The 22,410-nt window shown below is 48.5% G+C and overlaps 1 protein-coding gene across 4 annotated transcripts in view; it reads right to left on the bottom strand.

Annotated features, from left to right (window-relative positions):
• The window catches only part of LOC144767950 (cell adhesion molecule CEACAM5-like), a 400,000-nt gene that overhangs the window by 302,516 nt on the left and 75,074 nt on the right, over window positions 1-22,410 (bottom strand). For all 4 annotated transcript variants that reach the window (XR_013598392.1, XR_013598393.1, XM_078651302.1 and 1 more), the window contains exon 2: window positions 10,118-10,468. Coding sequence is in view for 2 of the 4 variants with exons in the window: in XM_078651302.1 (XP_078507428.1) it covers window positions 10,118-10,468 (351 nt within the window). In the remaining 2 variants the exon portion in view is untranslated. The remainder of the gene's footprint in view (window positions 1-10,117; window positions 10,469-22,410) is intronic.

Raw genomic sequence — 22,410 nt, 5'->3', positions numbered from 1 at the left:
CGACATTACCAGACGCATGCACGCTAGAAGTAGCAGCCTCGTCCTTTAAATACCTGGGAATACACATCACCCGGGATGCGGCAGACTTCTCTGTTCGCAATCTACAACCTCCACTCCTCCGATTGCGTAATGATGTACAACACTGGCAGACGCTTCCACTGACGCTATTAGGCAGAGCAGCTTTGTTCAAAATGATGGCACTACCACGCTTTCTGTACGTACTCGAAAACGCCCCAACGCTTATCCCCCCCAGCTACTTCCAAAAGGTGACAGCACTAATGTCGGGTTTGCTGTGGGGGAATCGGCCGGCGAGAATTGCACACGCGAAACTTAATAGGAGCTGGTACGACGGTGGAATTGCACTACCTAATATGCAATTGTACTACTGGGCGGCACAGCTCAAAATTCTCAATAAATGGATACACGCACCACAGGATGATCCAGCCTTTAAGGCGGACCGGGCCCAACTGGGTACTAACAGCATGTTGGCGCCTCTATATCACAAGGGCATTGCGATGAAGCTGACAGGGCCCACCAAGCACACGGTACAACTGTGGTATAAGGCACAAACGAAACTACACTGGGAGGGGATCATTACAAAACTAACACCATTGTGGGACACTAAAGCACTGGGCCATCTGAGGCGTACTAAGGGATTCGATCAGTGGGACGCCATTGGGATTTTAACTGTGGGGGACATGTGGTCCAGGGAGGGAGGGGTCCCATTCATTTCCCTTCAGCAACAATACGAATTAGGCGACACAGAACGATTCAGGTACATACAAATCAGACATGCCCTCCTAGCGGCGATCCCGCCGGGAACCACGCCTCCGGAGTCCTCCCCGTTGGAAGACCGTCTGCTCACGGACTGTGTGCTGGAGAGTGCGACTTCCCTAACATACCGGAAACTGCTTAATAACTTACCAGAGCCACTAGGTAAACTCAAGGACAAATGGACGGAAGACCTCGGGGATTTTGACGAATCTGAATGGAATGCAGCTCTGTCATCCCCACGTGAAGCCGGTATTTCGGCTAGGTTCCGTCTCATACAACTGAAAGTCCTCCATAGAATCTACTATACTCGAGTGGCACTGCATAAATTGCAGAGGGCGGACGACCCGCTCTGTCTGCGGGGATGCGGTGGGAAGGGCACACTCTTGCATACACTCTGGAGCTGCACATACATATTGAGTTATTGGCAACGAGTGCTCCGTACCATCGCACAAACACTGAATTCCAATATACCACAGGACCCCAGAGTGTGTTTGTTGAATGTCTGGGGGCCTACTGATCTGACCCACTATGGTAAACTATGGGTTACGATAGGCTGCATGGTGGCAAAACGCGACATTGCGCAAAAGTGGGGTGCGGCTAAGCTCCCCACACTGGCGCAGTGGCTCAGGAACATGGACACGCTCATGATAACGGAGAGGGCAGTGTATAAGATGAGAGACAATCCTCGTAAATGGAATGGAGTTTGGCTACAGTGGAATTAGGGGTTCAACAAAAATGTCATGCTGTCTACCACCCCCAATCAGCAGACCTAGTGGAAAGATACAATGCCACGATCAAATCCAAACTAGCCAAAATAGTAGAAACTACAGGGCTAAAATGGGCAGATGCGCTACCACTGGCCCTTCTATCAATAAGATATGTACCGCATTCCCGCACCTCATTGACTCCATATGAGGTGGTCTTTGGACGCCCAATAAACATCTGGGGCGCACTCCTGCTACCACATTGTCTGATTCCACTTGTGAATTAGTGAGTGATTATTTATCCTTACTTACACAAACTTTGCCTTCTATTCATCAGCAGGTCCAGGAAGCATTGCCTGATCGATCCACCGGGCTGGGACATGCCATCCTACCGGGGGATTTTCTTATGATAAACAATTTCGCTCGAAAGAAGATGCTGGAACCCCGGTGGAGAGGACCCCTCCTAGTCCTTCTGACCACTAGAATGGCCCTGCGAGTGGAAGGCAAGAAATCTTGGATACACACTGTGCACTGCCGGAAGATCCCCAGCATCACTCAAACTGATCCTACCTTGTCTACCTACAAGGGAGTTTTAACGTGCGACCCCCCCTGTGTGTGGTCTCCCAGAACCAGAACTGGAATTATTCAAAGATAACACTGTGCCAACTAAAGAAACATACAACCTCCTCCCACGCAGGGCCTCTGGAGCTCCAGCGACCGGACAGGGGATGTGAGGCAAAAGTCGCAGGGCCGTAGTATTTTCTGAAAGGGTGGATTGGTACTCCAGGTAGCAGGGTACTGAGAAGCCTTGCCAGGAGGAGAAGCAACCACCAGCTACAGGGCGATGCATCGGACTCACCTTTTCTCTCCAACAGCTGTAGAGCCCAAAAGAAGACTGATTATGACCAACAGCGAAACAATGGAACTTTCCAACAAGAAGATAGCGCTATGTAACAAACTGCATAATAACAGGTCAATAGCTTTGACAACAGTTTTCCTCCTCACTATTATCTTTGCCATCCTCTTCTGGATCATAGAGGAAGGGGCACCAGCCAAGGATACCATATTGCCCACTGATGCCACGCCTCCTGAACACTCCCATGTCTCCTTGTTCCCTTATCTCCAAAATAGGCGACAAGAGTTATGGAACAACACCTTTATACAAATGTTGAATCAACATAATGAGGTATTGAATAAAACGAACTGTTGGGTCTGTGGTCTCCTACCTCAATCCACGGAGAATAACATACCCTTCCTCCCTTACTCTTACTCTTACTCTATACTCTATACAAGCCTCTTGCGCTGCCTGGATGTCGCTCATCATGGGTGCCCATCGGTCCAGCGGCCTTGCCAACATCACTCTCCAACAATTGCAAGATGAGTTCTGGCATAACAAAACAGGCAATGCTGTTTGTCCAAAGAACAATTCTACACGCATGTCTGAGAACGAGAAGGAGGAAATGCTGGTATTCGACTCTACCAGTAGAATACGCCTCTCCAGCTTCAATGCAAAGACACCCACCAAGCGGACCCCACCGCTAGCTGTTGTTCGCATTCTTAGACTAATGTGTATCAGAGGCTTAGGTATTGAGTACTTTGGGGACAGCTCTTGTGCCGTGACAACAACTCTGAATACGACATCTCCACTGCCCATTGTTGCCTCCACAAACACCTACTTCAAGTGTGGAACAATGGCATAAACTTGGCTTCACGAGAACTGGGGAGGCACATGTTACATAGCTTTCCTCCTTCCCCCTGTCTACATTGTTTCTCCTCTTCATCATCGCATCTGCTGCAGCAACGATGTGGGTGAACAAACAGACACAACCTCTCAAGAATTCCTGGATGCCATGAAGGGCATCCTTCCCTTCTGGGGACCAATGGCAAACAGCGGAGGCATTCGCCACCTCACCAGAGTCATGGAAGCCACCGTCAACATCACAGCTGGTATTTTGGCCAACAACACTGCGGAGCTCCAAGCGGTATGCCTCGTCACTCTACAAAATTGCATGGTCCTTGATGTCATCCTAGCTGACCGCAGAGGATCATGCCACATCATCGGCACCAGCTGTTGCGTGTATGTTCCAGATCATTCATCGTCTGTCTACGAGGCTATTTCCACACTCCATCGAATAGCCTCTGACCTCCATCAAGATACAGACTCAAGGTCCCTTGGGTCTTGGATATGGCAACTTCTGCTGTCATGAGGCTAGAAGGTTCTAATTATCATCCTGATACTTCTTGCCCTGATTCTCTTTTGTTTTCTATGCCTTCAAAGTGGTCCCCCACTCTGTGGCCTCTGTGCAAATGCTATCAAGTCAGTCCCCGTAAATGCACAGGTCAAGAACGATAAAATAAGGACTGAACGTGAGACACAGCTGTTGATGAACATTGTAATTGACTAAAAAAATGGTGTTGCTAATGGCAAAAGGAGGGACTGTGGAAAAGTAGGTCTGTTATCTTGCCATTCACTCCATCCATTTTGTGCTATACCCTTCATGACTGACCTTCTCTCTGTATCACACACACTCTGGAGCTGTACTTTTGACCTGCCACATTCCTGCACGGACCCTCACACCCTGTTCGTGCTTTGGCTTGCTACAAACTGACATGCCCGTGCTCAACCAATCGGACAGGGAGTTTCCCAGATGTTTATCATCCTCACCCTGCACACTATGCCCTGTAGGCGTCCAACAGCTACCATCTGCAGGCCTATCAGATTGATCTGTGCTTGCTGTGTAATCATTCCTCTCGCCTATGCCCTGCAGGGGTCCAACAACTACCATCTGCGGACTTATCAGATTGAACTTTACTTGTCATATAAACATGCTTTTCATCTACACCCTGCAGGGGCCTCATCGCTGTGGACTTATCAGATTAACCTTTGTTTGAAATATAATCATGCCTTTTTCAACTATGCCCTGCAGGGGCCAAACAGCCACCACCTGCTGATTGTATCAGAACTGACAATTGCTTGTCTATAAATTATTGGTGTTTGTTATTGTTCACCTAGCACGCACAGGGTGGGGATGAAGGGTATATAAGGTGTAGAACCAAAGCACTCAGCAGACTGCCTCCTCAGACAGCTATGGGTGTCTGTTGTTGATGCTTTCTCTCTCATGAGATTGTAATAAATATCCTTTCTCTCTGTGCTCCAGTATTGGTCTCAGTTTGTATTTCGGACCCGTGGACTATAGGGTGCCCCTGCACCTTTGGGTGGTCCCCCAAAAGACCCCCAAATCCACACATCTACCTTGGAAAAATGGGGCAGCATCAAAATCAATGGGTGTTGCGGTGGAACGCCAAATCACAACACCCATTGTCTGTCCCTTTCACACTAAGTAGAGCGTAAAAGGGTGCCTTATTAACAAGGCAGCATTAAGCCACTTTAAGTGGCAAAAAGGCTAAGCCTGTATCGCCACAGGAACGTCACTAAAAGTGATGTTCCTGTGGCAATAGGGGCATGTGAATATGCCCCAGAGTGTTTTAAATGACAACCTCTCTCTCCTTGGGAACTAGTGATGAGATCTAAGTGCCGGGGTATAATAGTGGAGTTTTAGTCCCCACAGCATAGCATTGTATTTATTGGAGCATGGCATTGAATTTTATTGGGAGGCCTGTATAGACACCATTGCAGTACTCCAGGCAGGATATGATCACAGTAATGATTGAGGAGAGGTGTTTTCCTGAAGCTTACTTACAAGACTCCACCCTGCCTTCTCTCCCTCCACATTTTTAAGCATATGAATGCTCACTCTCTCCTACTCAGATCCTTCCCCCATGCTTCAGAGACAGGGTATTATTGCGGTGCACCTTTTAACCAGCGAAACCTGTCTCAGGTATTATGTAAACTATCCTGAACTTAACTGGGATGATTTCTCGAAAACCCTACCTCCAATGACCTGCTTGATATCATCACAGGAATGTGCTAATGTTAAGGCTCTGTACTTCATTCATTAGGAAAATACAACTTGTTGTGAATCCACCTCTGCTGACATCACTGCCTCCATTAGTAAATTTGGTTTAAATCTCCATGCTCAATGTTAATAGACTGGGTCCACAAATCAAGTTTCTGGTGACAGGTAATTGATCCAAATGTGTAAACTTTCCATTTAATTCCTCTTCCAGCCCACCCTGTACAGAGGCACCTATGAGAACGTGATCCAGGTAGAGGTAAAACCTACATGTTGCGAATAAACTTTAACAGAGAGGAGAGGAGTTGGCCCAATGGCTAGGGCGGTCGACCTCGCACCTGGGGCACCGGGTTCGAATCTCGGCAATGACGCTGAACATCCTGTGATTCTGGGCAAATCACTGAATCTCCCCGTGCCTAAGAAATATGAATGTGTCCTCATATAACGCTACTGGTGCGATGTAAAGCGCTATGATACCTGATATCTTTGGGTCAAGTTTGCTCTACATAAAACTCCCTTAAAGAAAAACATGTCTCATCACTGTATGTGTCGGTCCAGGCATTAGGGGGCCTGAATAAACTTAACGAGTGCCTTCCAGCTGTGATAGTTCCCCAGAACAAGGCTGGCAAAATTCCCAGTTTTCACATGATGCAAATTTCACATTACACATTGTTGGATACATTTTGCTTACAGGAGGCTCATTCACAAGCAAAATATCTTGCTCATAATATTCTGAGATTTCATCAGCCTCTATCGGTATTTCACAATTTTGTAATGAAAATCACATTTCATTCTAAAAGTATAATTTTTTAATAGAATTTCACAAAATTTCCCATAAACAAAATGCAATTTTGCACACCCGTATCCAGAAGTACCTGCTCTTGCGTACAGCCTATATTAAGGTCTGTCTCTCTTATGAACTTATCCTCTACCACTCTGACGATTTCCACAGTGGTATCCCCAAGGAATTGCTCCTGTCCGAATTTGTCAGATAAAGTGATATGACAGAACATTGTTAGTCCTACCTCTAGATCCAGCAAAACCAATCACCCCAATTGATCAGTTTCAATGTCTATTGCCCTATCTGGCATCCTAAAGCCTTACTTGCACCAAAAGACCTGTCGCAAAATAGTGTGTGTCATATATTCATTTAGCCGCCCCCACGTTTTCACCATTTTCGATGACAGAAACTCTTGTGGGAATCATCTGAAGTTCAGCAGACCTAAATCCATTTTGATCAACTGACTTTCCTGCAGTCAGTCAGTCAGTCAAAATACTTTATTTCGATAAATCAATATCAAAAAAAGGCGCAGTACAATAAATACACAGTGTCAACAATTCATACAAAACAAAACACACATCATTCATGATTTAAAATATGCTTCAATGGTTTCCTTAAAAAAGTCAATTGTGTTAAAAACAATGGAAAGGAGTAAAATTTAAAAATACATCATTAGTTTCATAAAATCAACATTTATCACAATATAAAATGATCTCTCCTCCATTGTCCTAAAATCAACATTTACCACACTATAAATTAATCTCTCCTCCGTTGTCTTTACTCCCAATACACGGTATTCTTTGTATAACAGAATGCAAACTTCATAAGGATGTAGTCAATCTCACATTTCCCACGAGCCTGTTCTTTGAGCGCACAGCGCCCACCAAGTAACTGGCTCCATGGAAGATGACACTAGGGTTGTTTAATAGCTGCAGATAAAGAAGTGCTGGCCTAACCTGCAAAATCCCTGCCTTTTTAAGAACAGGCACAAGAAACGTTCTCCTCTCCTCTATGAAATGTCCACAAAACATCATGAAGTCCATGGTGTCCTGCGAAGAAAAATTATCGCAGGAACATGGTAATGACTGTTCAGGCTTACACCATGTTGGATATTGACCTAATATTAAATGTATCATGTTTAGACGGAATCGAGTTAAAAGGAACCTATGAAAGGTAAGGTAAAATTCTGGACCAGGGGGATTGGCAACCAAAAGGTTAGCTCTTACAGTTGGTTTTATGAGCTCTTTTTCCTCTCTTACTGAGGTCAACCTCGTATACATGTCCCTTTTGGTTATGGCAATGTCTTTATGTGTAATTATTTCCGGTGAGGAAAAGAGCTCAGGTCTTCCCAGTACATTGAACCCATTTTTTACATAAGTCAGCCACTTAATTTTATGTACATTATCAAGTGAGAGACAATCTTTGAAGATAGACCGATTAAGAGACAGTTCGTCATTCAGCCAGGTCTTAAGCCACATAATTAAAGGGGCCACTCTGGTTATGTCTGTTATAAAACCAGCCCCCAACTCAGAATGGACAGAGTAAGATGCAGTAGAATGGGGCACAGACAGGACTGATCTAAAAAATGTGTTCTCTGTAACTTGAAGACAGTCTGTCGGACCATAGCCCCATAATGAGCAACCATACGTGGCGACAGACAGGCACTTGGCTTTATAAATGTTCATAAGGGCTGAGATTGGCCTAGCCCCCAATCTTCTGCTAAAGCCCATAATAGCCGACGATGTTCTTACAAGGGCGCTGTTTCTGTTTTTTATTTGTGGGCCCCAGCTACCATTATCCTCAAAAATGATCCCCAAGTACGGAAAAGTGGAGACTCTGCATAGTTCTTCCTTACAGCAATAACATGTTTTCACTCTATTGCACCGTGAACCACCTCCCGTGATCATTATTTGCGATTTTTTAGCATTTATTTTAAGGTCTAGGGAATTCATAAACAGACCAAAGGAGTCTAATAACCGTTGGAGCCCGACCCCTGTACGTGACAAAAGCACAGCGTCATCCGCGTATAGGAGGACCGGTACACAAGTCTCCCCTATGCGTGGTATGTCAGGGGTCGCTTCCTTAAGCACAGGTTCAAGGGCATTAATGTAAACTGTGAACAGCAGAGGGGCCAGAATGCACCCCTGCCTCACCCCTCTTTTAGATTCAAAATGGGTAGTGCGTCGCCCGTCCGGACTAACCCTAACTGAGGCCAAAAGGCCTGAGTGAAGGTCCGCCAACAGGTTCACAAGAACACGGTCGAGCCCTAGATCAGCCAGGATATGCCAAAGTTTGGTACGGTTCACGAGGTCGAAGGCTGAAGATAGGTCCATAAACCCCAAATACATCGAACCATCTTTGGCCCTGGTGTATTTGTCCACTAATAACTGGAGGTTTAGGCACTAGTCCAAGGTACCACGCTTAGACCTGAAGCCGTATTGCATATTAGATAGAACCCCTCTATCATCGAGCCACGTCTGTAATCTATGGAGAATGACCCGCCCCAAGATTTTCACTGATGAATCAATAAGGGATATTGGGCGATAACACGCTGGGTCAACCCTACTACCCTTTTTAAAAACCGGGATGATTACAGACTCCTTCCAGGAGGCAGGGTGCTATTCTGGCTCAGAACGTTAAAGACCCTGCACAAAACCCTAGACCACAATTTTGGATCACTTTTGAAAAAGTCGGCTGGGACCCCATCTGGGCCGGGGGCCTTGTTTTTTAGTGTCTGTTCAATTGCCCTCTCAACTTCATAGACCCCAAAGACTACACCAGGAACCTCCAGAGTGTAAAGGGATGAATTTCCCATAAACAAAATGCAATTTTGCACACCCGTATCCAGAAGTACCTGCCTATGTCCTATATTAAGGTCTGTCTCTCTTATGAACTTATCCTCTACCACTCTGACGATTTCCACAGTGGTATCCCCAAGGAATTGCTCCTGTCCAAATTTGCCAGATAAAGTGATATGACAGAACATTGTTAGTCCTACCTCTAGATTCAGCAGAACCAATCACCCCAATTGATCAGTTTCAATGTCTATTGCCCTATCTGGCATCCTAAAGCCTTACTTGCACCAAAAGACCTGTCGCAAAATAGTGTGTGTCATATATTCATTTAGCCGCCCCCACGTTTTCACCATTTTCGATGACAGAAACTCTTGTGGGACCCATCTGAAGTTCAGCAGACCTAAATCCATTTTGATCAACTGACTCTCCTGCAGAAAACAAATGTATCCTCAGATGTCCCTTAATGTCCTGCCCTTCTCTTGACTGGCACATTAAGCTAACAATGTATTTTACCAGGCGCCCCTGCAGCCTTTCTCCAACTATCTCCATCCAAAGTTGCTCCAAACCTCCATGCATCAAGCTCTGGACACTTATCTCAACTCCTTCCTCCCTTTCTGGTCAGGTGGTACCTGCGAGCAGCATCTTTGTAGCCAGTTCACCATTAGCTCAGCCCTACAAGGTATCTCAAACGACCCACCACACATGTCACCAGTACTCCAAAATTGTGAATATAAGCAACCAATTTAAAGGGTGAAAGGCAACCTAGGATCTTTTCCAGAAATATTTCACAGAGTATCACTGCAAGCAAATGCAACCCTCCAATCCTTGAGGTAAAGACAGTTTGTGACTCTGGCTAATGTCAGAAATGTAAACATCTGGTAGAAAGAGAGAGGGTGATTCTCTGCAGCGGGCTCTGCATTGTGAAACGCGCACTGCCAACACCCAAACTCTGCAACAAACAACTGCATTTCAGAAAAATAGTTAAGAAACATGTTCATGTAACATAACATAAGCACTACAGTGATTTATTCAAACTTTTAGTGTAAAACTGCTGCTTACATTTCCTTTACAATGTGATAAGAAACACAAAAAGAAATAAGACGAAAGGGAGAAGAAAAAACATGCCCCTGTCCAGTGTTGTGCACTCACCATAGACTCTCAGCTGCTTGTGGCTTTCTGTTGGTGTTCCACTAGTTAGTATAACATTCACGGTGTAGTTTCCGGTGTCGCTCGTCCGCAGGTCTCGGATGTATAAGGTCCCGTTGGGGTATCCGCTCTCCCGGCCTGTGGACTGGGGACCACTGGTAACTCCGAAACCGGACACAACATAACTGAGGATCAGTTGTGGAGGTAATACTGCTGTCCCTCTGTACCAGGAGAAAGTCAGTATACCTGTAGTGACCGATGCCGGCAGGGTGGCCGTCTCCCCCACTCTGGCTATCACCTCATCTGTCCCGGACACCTGCCCCGCCGTCCGCTGGGTCCAGACGCAGAGCCAGGCTGGAAACAAAACAGAAAAGTGGAGAGTTTAATCTGCAGGAGGGTAAGAAGCAATTTGAAACTTCTAAATGTATTCATTAGTAAGTTAACTTTTCCTCTCTACCACTGGGAATTTGTGACACTTATTCAGGAATGTGGAACTGAAACAAGCACTAGTAAAGCCAATATGTCTGGTCCTTTTATAAGTTGTTGACAAACAAATATAAAAGACAGCATACTCACTCTCGCAAAATACCGATTGCTACAGAGAGGTGCTGGTACTCTGCCACTAAAAGTATTGCAGCAATGCTGAGAACTGCTTGAACTCTTCCTTTCACATTCAAGAAATAAAAGTACTCTGTATATGGCAGGACATGCCCGGTTAAATTAATGTTAATAAGTGAAGGCAATTCAATGTTGATTGTGTGCATGATTGAGTAGGGACAAACATGTACAACGCATTTTTCCAGCCACAAACAGCTGAATGCAACAGGAAAAATGTGTTTTCAAATGTAAAATGGGATTCAATAACCTGTTACCACATCGCATTCTGCATTTGCGATTTGATATTTGGATAGGGCGTCCCTTCCAAATACCAAATGGGTATGGTATGTATTACTGTTTTGAGTCCAAATTCTCATTGCAAAACAATAATACTCTACCACTAGTTTAAAACTGATAGTAACCCATTCGCAAAGGGGGAGGGGTCCGGATGGCGGCTTCGGCACCCTCATCATAGCGAGGGCTATTTGATACAGCCAGCATTTACTCCCAGAGTAAGGGCACTTCAACTGTTGGCCCACCAGTGCTGTCTAGGACTTGGCGGGGGCACCACACGTCACAACTTGCAGAGTGGTGCAACGGGCCTGGATGCCTGGGCAGACCCACAGCTCACAGTGAGCCTCAGGGCCGACCTCCCCCTCATAAGCTGGGGGCTGATGCCAGCCTGGGCGGCCAACCCCAGCTGTCTAGTAGCACTCCCCAGTTGCCACCACTGCCTGCTGCTGGGCTTCTGCCCACCACCTCCTCTGGAGACCATTGGGTGGTGCTGGGGGGTGCGGAAGGCCCTGACGTCTTTGAGGGCCCAATTCAAACAAGACGGACTGTACGACTTGGCCATTTTGGCTAAAGTTCCCTAAACTTTTTGCTTCCCCCTAGGCCATTTTCCTGACATAGAGTTGCCAATTTAGATGCTTTGGGCACTTTGCCACTACTGATCAGTGACAAAGTACAAGTGTTCCCTGTGTAAAGTGTGATGGTAATTGGTTGGCCATGATTGGTATGTTTGCCTTACTAGTAAAGTCCCTAGTGATGTGCACTGTGTGTGCCAGGGCTAGTAAAGCAAAGGTGCGCGGAGTAGGGAACTCAGGCCCGCAGTGCAGGGCCTGCACGCAGAACGCTAAGTCAGCATGTTGTCCTGACAAGTGCAACCACTTGTCAGACCTGACTTTCCCTTTTGCATACACATTGGGTACCCCTGTGGAAGGTCCCGGGAAATCCCTGGGCAGACTGCAGTGTAGGTAAAAGGCAGGACATATCCTAAGGTTTGTGTTATGTTCTGACAGTGAAAAACACTCCATTTCGATCTTCACTGCCTGAAAGGCCATCCCGCCCATAGGACAGAATGGGGGAGGCTGGGTCCTGTGTTTGTTAGCCTAGTTCCATGTAAGTTTATAATGGAGGGTGAAAGTTAGTATGCATGACCTCACAGTGTAATAACACATCTTTCTGTGAAGGTGGTTTTGTCACTGTGTGTTCAGAAACTGCTCTTTTAGAAAGTGGCTGAGTTTTGTGCTTTAAGAATTTCTGTGTGTCTCAGCTGAATGTGGATTGACTGGATCTGAGAGGTGGGAGTGTGAGAAGTTTGCCTGGTATATGATGTCCACTATTCTAGTGGGCACCTTGCATCAGTCTAAACGACCCTTATGGTGGTGTTTGTAAAGTCAACCATATAGACAAGCTATCCTAGTGGTAGCATGCACCAGCAGGTTTAGGCTAAAACCCCAGAGAGCATGTGAAGCCAGTTGTTTTACCATATATAATCCCTTGAATACCAAATGAAAGGACACCACACAAGGTATATATCAAATATCTATGTATTTATTACTAACACAACCCCTCTGAACTCTTTATGAGTTCAGAGATCGAAGTACATTACAAGTTACTCAATCAGCATACTTTAAGTTGCACAAATACAATTCTGCCCTAGGGGCCTCACGAACCATATACTAGGTAAGTGGTATAAGAACCACTACACGAACAGTGAATAGGCCTAGGGCCTAGGGAATCGCTGGGGCTACACTACAGTACCAAAGGTTAGGAAGTAGGAGACCCACGGGCGGCGCCTGCAGTGTCTAAACACAGGCGTGTGTCCTCATTGACTTTAATGGAGAACGAAGGAATCACAAAGTTAAGATTAAGGGCACTTCCGAGTGGACTACGATAAAACCCCTTTAAACTAGGACACTTGGATAGTCAATAACCACGGGAGCACCGGAGTACTCGAGTTACCTCACTCAGGGAAGCCGGGTGCATAGGTATCTTTTCGTGTCGGGTTTTGTTGATGCTTTCAATGGAGACCTGCAAAAGAAGTGCTGCAGGCGGCCGAAGGAAGAGTGCCTGGGTGGATCCAAGAGTGGATCGAAGCTGTGAAGAACCTGAAAGCAGAGGGGACAGAGTCTGGGTCACTTGCCAGAGACAAGGATGGAACCAGGATGGAACCAGGTGATGTCGCGATGCAAACAAGTGAAGAGGTGAAGCTTGTCTCTGCAGCCACGAGGACCAGGAGGCGTCGACGACAACCAGGAGCTGGATTCGAGCTGTCCCACGAAGTATCTAGTTGACTGCAGTGTCGGTATCCGGATTGGACCCAACAAGCCTTGGCAACCTCAACCCACGCAGCAAGTGAAGATTGGCTTCAGGTCTGAGGCGCTTCTCTTTTGAAAGGAAGCTGGAGCAAGCCCAGAGCAACTAGGCAAGCATTAGAAAATCAAAAGATCGTCTTCAGGGGGCTCACTAGCTAACGGGCTAGCACCTGGGAAGACGTGTTGAGCGGAAATGCAGGAGCGGGCCCCACGCGGCACTCGTGGAGTGAGGAGGGCTGAGCTCTGGTGCAAATGATGCTCAGGTCTGGGGCTTCTCTTACCCCAATGCATAACTGCGAGGGTGCCTCGGTCGTTGCACAATTAGCAAAGTGCGGGTAGTCCAGGATAACCGGTCCCACGTCTCTCGTGTCCGCCACGGGTCTCAGCTTTGCTGTGGATGTGGATCGAAGTCAGGGAAGTCTGGAAGTCCAGTTTCTGAGTTGCTGAGTCATCGGGTTCCCACTGGAGCGTTAACAAAGCAAACTGCCAAGTTACTGGTGGTGCCTGTTTGAACAGGGTGGTCACTCCTTGACCACAAGGGAGATATTCTTCAGTCTTCTAGTCAGCATAGAATGTCGAAGTCTAAGATTTCTGTAGCGTAGTTTCTTTCCAGGGTAATCTAATGTCTCTAGACACAGCTCCTAACTTTATACCAAACTAAGGGGCTGGATTACCTGCTAGGTCCCTCCTATGGGTGGAACCTGGGAAGGGGGTGGTAACACCCCTTTCCCTTTGTCCAGTTTCGTGCCAAAGCTGGGGCTGGAGTGCCCCAGCAACTGCTTTGAACCGGGCTATGCATGGAGCACCTTGTGTGCCCCAGGCAGTGTCTTGAAAAGCATCTTTCCATTCAACCCACCCTGCCCCAATACACTACTGGCTGTCTGGGGAGGTGCTAGCACCTCCCTCGACAGGAAACCTATTGGCCAGGCCACCCTTGCTGGAGTTTCCCCCAGCTGCAGGAGGTCAGACTCGTGTCTGTGGCAGCAGCATCCATTTTTTGATGCTGAGGCTCTGTTTAACTTTAACCGGGTAAAGCAGTAACCAACATGTCTTCTCCCTCTAGAAGGGTGGAATGCTACCCCTGCCGCCAGGACTGGCGGGTGGATGGGGGTTGTATTCCAAAGCGTTTGACACCTTGCACAACATGTTTTCATAAAGCCAAACCAAAGTTAGCATTTAACCGCGAGGATTATAATGCACTTAAGAGTATATGGTGCAGCTATATCATAGAACAGCTATAAGGACATGGTTCTGAAAGCTGCAGAGGGGCTCAGCTCATGCCAGAGCACCCTCTCACATAAAACCAAGCACTCTGCCTCAAGGATTGTCGAGGCCTGCCATAGGAGTGACTTATAGGTGCATATGTGTCTATATATAAGGTTAGATATAGGAATACTATATCTAAGTAAGGGGTGATTACACCACCTTACCCAAGCTGAGTGATCAGCCTGTGGTATCAGTTTGGATGGCCAGCCAGGGGTGGCATAATACATGCTGCAGCCCCTGGTAGGACTTGGATGCACCTATGCCCTGGGTACCTAAGGTACACTATACAGTGGCTCACAGAGGTGACCAAATACCCAATCAGGTATGTACCTAAAGTACATGGTATCAATTTAGAGAGAGAACACTTGGGCTGTGGGTCTGATTAGCAGGCCCACCGCCACACTAAAGTCAAAAAACCAGACAATCACAGCAAAAAGTGGGGGTGACCATAGGAAGCAGACCCTACTCTCCTACAGAGAGGAGCTGGGGAAGGTCTTGACCCAGGGAGGGGCTGAGATGGCACCAGGCAGCTCTGCATCTGGAGAGTAGGGGGAGGAGAAGCCTGGGAGGTGGAATGGCCTGGTCTGGTGCTATAAACCAATTGACCCATCTCCTGCTGAGTGATTAAGGATCCAGACCCCCAGTATCAAAGGGAGAGAGGTGACACTTTGAGGGAAACCCCCAGAACTGATTTAGGCAGGGGTCAGGACCCCTGAGCACAAACAAACTTCAAAGACAGTAAGAGGTATAACTATGAGAGCTGATACCCCTGAACGTTGGAATGAAACAGATATGGATTGAGACTGAAAAGGCTTGGACCCATTCTGTGGTCAAGAGGTACCTCTGCTAAAGAAGAAGCAACTGAAGAGACTGCCGTGGAAAGCCCAATCCTTGCTTCGTGATCTGGGGCTGGTCTATAGTTTGCTGTTCTAACCAAGCGAGAGGCTGTTGGGACTGTGCTTGGAGGCACTGGGTCCCCCTGCTTGAAGAAGACGGTGCTTTGTGCTGTGTCTTTTAACCCCATGGACCCGAGGTGAGCTGGCTCCCTGTTTGGAAATACAGGATCATAAAAGTTTCCAGAGAAGTCCCAAGCAACACGGTGTGCGCGTGCTTTTGCAGGTTGAGACCCTTAGAAGTTGTGCCTTGTGATCTTGGGCACACAGGAGTAAGCTGAGTCACGTACGTGCTGGGTGCGTGTCATGGTGCAGGGCAAGGAGTTGGTAAGTAGCGCATGGTCATGGTGTGCATGGGGAGAAGAAGTAAGATGCAGATGTGTGGAGTGCGTGTCGTGGTGCAGCCAGGGCGTTGGTGAGCAGCGCCTGGACATCGTGTGTGCCGGGAGGAGAGGAGAGACTCGAACGTGCAGGGTGCGTGTCGGTGTGGAAACAGAGGCGCTGGTGAAGAGCGTCGGGTCATCGTGAGCACCAGAGAAGAGGCGAGTCTCGGACGCACAGTGTGCATGTCGAGGTGCAACTGAGGCGCTGGTGAGGAGTGCCTGGGTAGGGTGTGCATCGAATTTGAAGTAAAGTCTCCACAGTGCTGAGGGTGGTTCTCGGTGCTCACTGAGACCCCCGGAAGGAGGGCCAAGTCATTGGGCCCTCGGAGAAAAACAGCAGCGGCCCGGACCGGCAGCCCCAGAGGAGCTGAGCCTCAGGCCCGAGCTCGCAGCACCCCGTGACGGAGTTCTGGATCAAGGCCCAAGTCGCTGATGTCGGAGGGGAGAGTCGGGTTGCGCCCCCTCAGGTAATGTGGATCACCACCTGGGGTGAGGTGCGGGCCCGGAGGGACACTCTCTCTGCCTCTCGCTTCTGTCAGCTGCGCAAGCCTGTTGCTTCAGCTTGGATCTTGGGCCGTGCTGACCCAAGGAGGGCCAGTACTGGGGCCGGAGTGGGAAGCAGTACTTTTGTGTCATCATTGATCCATATTGGGGGCACTGTAACGGAGCACCTAAACTGTCCTATTACACTTTGCATTATTGCTGCTAACGAACTATCGAACTGTCATATGGCGCCTCACGTCATTTGTGCCTGTTGAACTACATGCTTGGTGCGCTTGCACTGCGTTATTTTTCCCTTGCAGATTACCTGATTGTAACATGGCGCATTGCATTAATTCTTCCTTGCACAGTATCTGATTGTAATGTGGTGCAGTGCATTATTTCTTCATTGCACAGTACAGGATTGTAGCGTGATGCATTGCTTTGTTTCTTCCTGATACAGGGCATGCTGGTAGTGATACGCATTGCATTATTACTTCTATTGCAAAGTACGTGACTGTGGCGCTACATATTGCATTGTTTCTCTGTTGCACAGTAAAAGAGAATAATGTTACGCATTGCAGTATTTGTTTTCTTTTAAAACGTGTGTGATTCTAGCAATACGACTGGCCTAACCTTTTGGAAACGGTTAGAAGTGAGCTTATCTGTTGGTTAGAAGCAGTGGTTGGGATTAAAACCTTCCAACCCATCGGAAAGAATACTCCCATTCTTGTATGTTGATTTTGTATTGTGTGGTCATATCGGATAACCTCTTATTTAAAGTTTATACTCATTTTATAAAAACTTGTGTGGAGTCTATTTGTGGTGACATCATGGGGTTACTGTGTGCATGGTTGCACATACTGTACAATCGTTCCTTAGAGATAACCCTGGCAGCTCGTGCCAAGCTACTTAGGGGATGAACAGGGCAATCTCAGACGGTGCCCGTACTGAGCCTAACTTTGAAGCAAGGGGTCGGGGACTCCTGCCTCCAGCATTTGGTGGTGGCGGTAAGAGATAAGGACCCCTACTTCCAACTGGTCCTCACCACATTTACTGGCCACTCTTGCAGTCCTGCGCTAGCCTGAGAGGCCTCACCTGCTGTAGAATCTGACCCTGCGAGGCAGTCTGCAGGATTAGGAGACCTGCCCCTACCAAAGTCTGGCCTACACATAGGGTCCTAAGGTAACACCCGCCCCTCCACCACACATGCCAGCAGACATTTGCCTCCATCGGCCTGCTGCTCAGCCTGCGATCTCTCCAGAGGAGCATGGGGGCTGGAATCCAGGGCGGAGCAACAACCCACAGTGAGACTTGTGTCCAATCCCCCCCTCCCATCATCTACTGAACCTCAACCAGCTAGTACCCACCTTGCACACTAGCCACACCTACGGCCCTGCGATAGCTGGAGAAAGCTCTACCAGCCATTGAACGGTGGCCTGTCTCTGGCCAGCCAGGCCTACGCTGAGCGCCCCTAAACACCACCCAGCCCTCCAAAACATAGGCCAGCAGGCCTCCTTCCTCAACTGCCTGTTGCTCAGCCCAGGGCCTAGAGTGGTGGACCCCCCATCCGACATAAAAGGGGGGAGCAAAAGAAGAAGTAGTAGCCCACCACCGCTGTATCTGCCTCGCCTGCCCTATGTGGAATGTCCCCCACTGGGCCTGGGTTTGAACTAAAGGGGGATCTACTGAGATGCCAGCCCACTGCTGAGGCCTTATTGCCCAAGGCGGCGGGGACCTTTTAACCCGAGGCTCAGATGGAGCTAGGCAGGCTTTACCTGACTTCATCTCATCACACGCCTACCTGTCTGCGGACCCCGACCGCCACAAATCTTGGGACTGTATGACATGTAGTGGTGAGTGGGACTGGGGGACATGTCTCCTGGCAAAACCAGTGGCAAACCAGCACAACATCTCCTTGCTACTGAAGCTCTAAACCAAACCTGCCCCATGTCCACCCCGTGGGAGTCATCAACCCTGGCATCCAGCCAGGTCCCACTCACCATTGGTGACGCCCAGGAATTCACCATGGAATGCATCCAAGAAATCACAGCAGTGAGCTGCTGTCAGGGAGGGATGGACTCAAACATAACAGCACTGACAGCTGAGACATAGGCTATATGCCTGGACATTGCAGGGTTTCAGACACTTGTAACTGGGCTGGAGCAGTGGTGGAAGACCGCCTTAACACCTGCTGGAGCGGGACCAGGAACTCCTATTCCTGCACAGTAAAGTCATTGACCTAGAGGACAGGAGCTGGAGGTCCAATGTCCACTTTTTTGGATTTTCTGAGACCATGAAGGGGTCAGATGCCAGGTCCTTCCTCAGGGACACCATCCTGACGCTCACCGGTCTTGTCTTTGGGTCCCCCATGGAACTGCAGCGTGGACACCGTATAGGCCTTCCCTACTGAGATCCCTAGTTGTGGCCCCGGCCTCTCATTGCCTACTTCCTGGGGCACGAACAGGCATGGCAACTCCTGACTGGGGCCCGCTCCCATCACCCCTACACGTACGAGGGCCACGATGCCTGTATTGCGGCAGATTTCTCCTGTGAAACTAATGACCACCACAAGTCCTTCTTATGTCGCAGACAACAGATCCACCAGCTGGACATAAATTATCGCCTCTTTGAACCTGCCTGGATGAGGATCACCAAGGAAGGTGAATAGAAGGACTTTTATGACCCGGAAGACCTGCACCTTTTCAAGGACGGACTCACTACTCAAGAAATGGACATTACTTCTCTCTCAACAATGGAAACTCTCCCCTGACAAGCATGCCCCCGCCCGCCTACTCTGTGTGGCGCTGGTTCAAAGACAGAGGAAATCGACATGGGGAGGGACCCCGACCAAGAGGAGCAGTCCACAGGAGACAGAGCCCAAGCACTCTAGGCAGTAGCCATCCTTACCCAGGAACAGGACAGGGATTCTGAAACCTGCCCCCCTGCAGGCTGAGGTGGTCGTAGACTGCAGCGTCATGTTTACATGCTAGCATGAGGGTCAGAGCATGGCTGAAGGGCCGAACCACTGACGGACAGCTGAGTTACGCCCTGCCTGTTTGCTTGCTGCTGCTGTGGACTTTGCAAGTGTAGAGTAGTTCCTATATACCGAAATAGGTTGTGCGCTTTTGGATAACATACACTATAGGCTTGGCATAGGACGTGGTCAGTATGTCCCTATCGCATATGCTAACCTTGTTTACTGTGTACCAGGTAGCTCACAGGGCAACTAGAAACTTCTTGGAGGCATACCACGACAACCCTGATCCCTCAGAATCGTGGAAACACTAGATAACGTTTTGCTCAGCTAATCGTGCCTGCTTATGTTTCTTAGAGTTACACAGAAATAACAGCCGGACGTTTCAATAAGTATTTATTGAACAGTCCGTTTCCTCGTGTATGAGATATGAGCTGTTACAATCGTTAGAAGTATGCAAGATATAGAATGCACAGCGTTACAAGCAAGAAGAAATAGTATTGCTCTAGCAATAGTTGTATACATATTAACATACAACTAAAATATGAGTACTCATGTAATGATCCCTAACTAGTTCTACCCGAATGTACCTAATGTAGGACAAAGAAAGAAGTAGGTGAAGTATTCCCCTAGGATGCTATGCTACAGTATGGTATGCTCTAGTTTGCTATGGTTTGCTATGCCAGGAATTCCTCTAGGTTCTAGTCAGCTCGATACCTGAGAATGGGAGAGTTGTGGAATCTCTGTTCTGGTCTCGAGCTCTAACACCCAGCGAGGGAAGTTAGAACACTGCGAGCTGGAGTCTCTTCAGAGGGGATAACAGCATCTCTGGTCATTGCGTCAGGTCAGGAAACACGGGCTCCTCTGGAATAGAGGTCTCCTCCAGTTTGCATGGGCAAAGGGAGGTATATTTATACCCAAAAGTACGTAGGAGTGTACGGATGTAGGTGAACAACCATGCCTGTATTTGGAGTGCATGGCTCATTTCTAAATAAGGGCAACAAGAGTTGTACCTATATAAGGGCATGTTTCAGTAAAACTTATATTAGGGCACATATACGGGACGCAATACAGGACTAGGGATGATATTATACCATGTCACTGTTTTACTATGCCTCTGGTTGTGCATTATTCCGTGGCACCTCTACCCTCACCTTCCCTTCTCGCTGGGTTGGTGGGTGCACTGGTGCTTGACAATACCATGTTGCATTTTGCATTTTGAATATGTTCTGTGTTACACTGATGCTTCCACCTTTCACATGATTGTGCTGGTTATGGGTGTTGATGGCCCCCGACCCACTCCTGAAGGTCCAACCTAGTGCACCTTGTCCTGCCTCTGAGATGGCCCCCCGGAGAGGCGAGAGACTCACTACCTTAGCACTCACTGTCTTTCTCCTCCAATCCCTCACACCCGCATTGCTACACGGCGAGTCGAAAGATGGTACCATTGAGGGAGGGACAGTATGCAATGTCCCAGCCCCATGGGTGCCCACACCCCTGCTAGGACGCCTCGGGCACAATGTTCCTGTCCTCTGCACTTGGTGGACTCGGCTGCTATCTGAGCGCCACCGACTTCGCACACGGCACGTCATGCTCCATCCGATCCTGGCCTCCTGCTGGGACCTCCCCAGTGCACCGGCCCTGCAATCTCGGACCCACGGTTTTGCTTACCAGGGCCCAATGGTCTCAGTTGAGGCTACAGTAGGCTCTGAAACACTTGTCTGTCACTGCTCCCCTTCCCATGCCCCCCAGAGCATCTTCTCTCAGTTTCCATCAATCGACCTCATCCTACCTCTGTCACTGCGCTCCATGAGATGCCCCTCTCCGTGTCTGAGGGATCCCAACCCTCATAGCCACCTGTCCTGCCCTCACCCCTCTCTCCCCTCCTCCTATTCTGCTTTAAGTTTTATATATCACCACTCCTGCACCTCTTCTCCCTTACTATTAGAACACACCAGGTTAAGCACTTCTCTTCGTCCACTACCTTGCTCTCCCCTTTCTTACTCTCCCCTCCACCCCCTACCACTTCTTCATCCCTTCCTCCCCTGACCTTAACCCGCCCGCTCCCCATGACTGTCCCACCTATCCTTTTGTGTTCTTCAAACACCACAAATCCTCTTCCTCCATTATCACCCACTCATCCACACCAGACCCTAGTCCTCCAGGCCTTGTGAGGCCATGGCGGATGACACCACGCACACCCCCATCCTCTTTGTGTCCTATCCTGGAATGTCAATGACCTGATGCACTATATCAAACAGAAGAAAGTGTTTACTTATTTGCAATCAAAAAGAGCGGATGTGGCTTTCCTACAGGAGACATACCTTGGCAGCCTGGATCCTGACAAGCTGCGCTGGGACTGGGTGGGGAGGGTAATTCCCAGCAATGTCCTGGCACCACGCAGCTCGGAAGGCACAGCTCACCGTAATTGTGGGGTAGCAGCCTCCACTGCCTGTCACCACTGTAAAATCATGGTTTGATATAGAAGGCAGATACGCATTTGCCAAGCTACGGCTGGGGGACAGGTCACTTTGTGTAGGGTCTGTGTACACCTGATGGGCACAAATGCCTCTTCTTCCTCCAACTGAATCACCTGATTGTGGAACATTATCTGGGGGACTGGTACCTCACCCGGACAGAAGCTGAACAGAACTGTCCCTCTGGACAGGAGCAACCACTCGGACAGAACGCTGCTAGGCGACATGGTGTGGACCATGGGCTGGCAGACCACTGGTGCCTAAGACACCTGACCGACAAGGAATATACCTTTCTTCCTCCTGTCCTTGGCACACAGCCCTGATTAGACTAATTTCTCATCTACCAGAGGGTGGTGGTGGCTCTCGTTCGTGAGTCCCGGATACTGGAAACCCTGTTGTCCTATTTTCTCTTTTCCATAGACATGGGCTTAGCCTCCCAAAGCTGCAAGCCCTGGTGCCTGAATGTACAATGGTACCGACTGAAAATGCATGTCTCAGCTTACATGGTGCACAACAAGGGCTCAGTGACCTCCCATACGGTCCTCTGGGTATCCGCAAAAGCAACAGTACAGGGCAAGCTCATCATGAGGATGGTGCCATGTCAAACAGGCAGACTGCTCTTC

This window comes from Lissotriton helveticus, chromosome 7, assembly GCF_964261635.1.
Source record: "Lissotriton helveticus chromosome 7, aLisHel1.1, whole genome shotgun sequence".
NCBI lineage: Eukaryota > Metazoa > Chordata > Amphibia > Caudata > Salamandridae > Lissotriton > Lissotriton helveticus.
The sequence above is the reverse complement of the archived record's forward strand: the minus strand, read 5'-3'. Positions and strand labels throughout refer to the sequence as shown.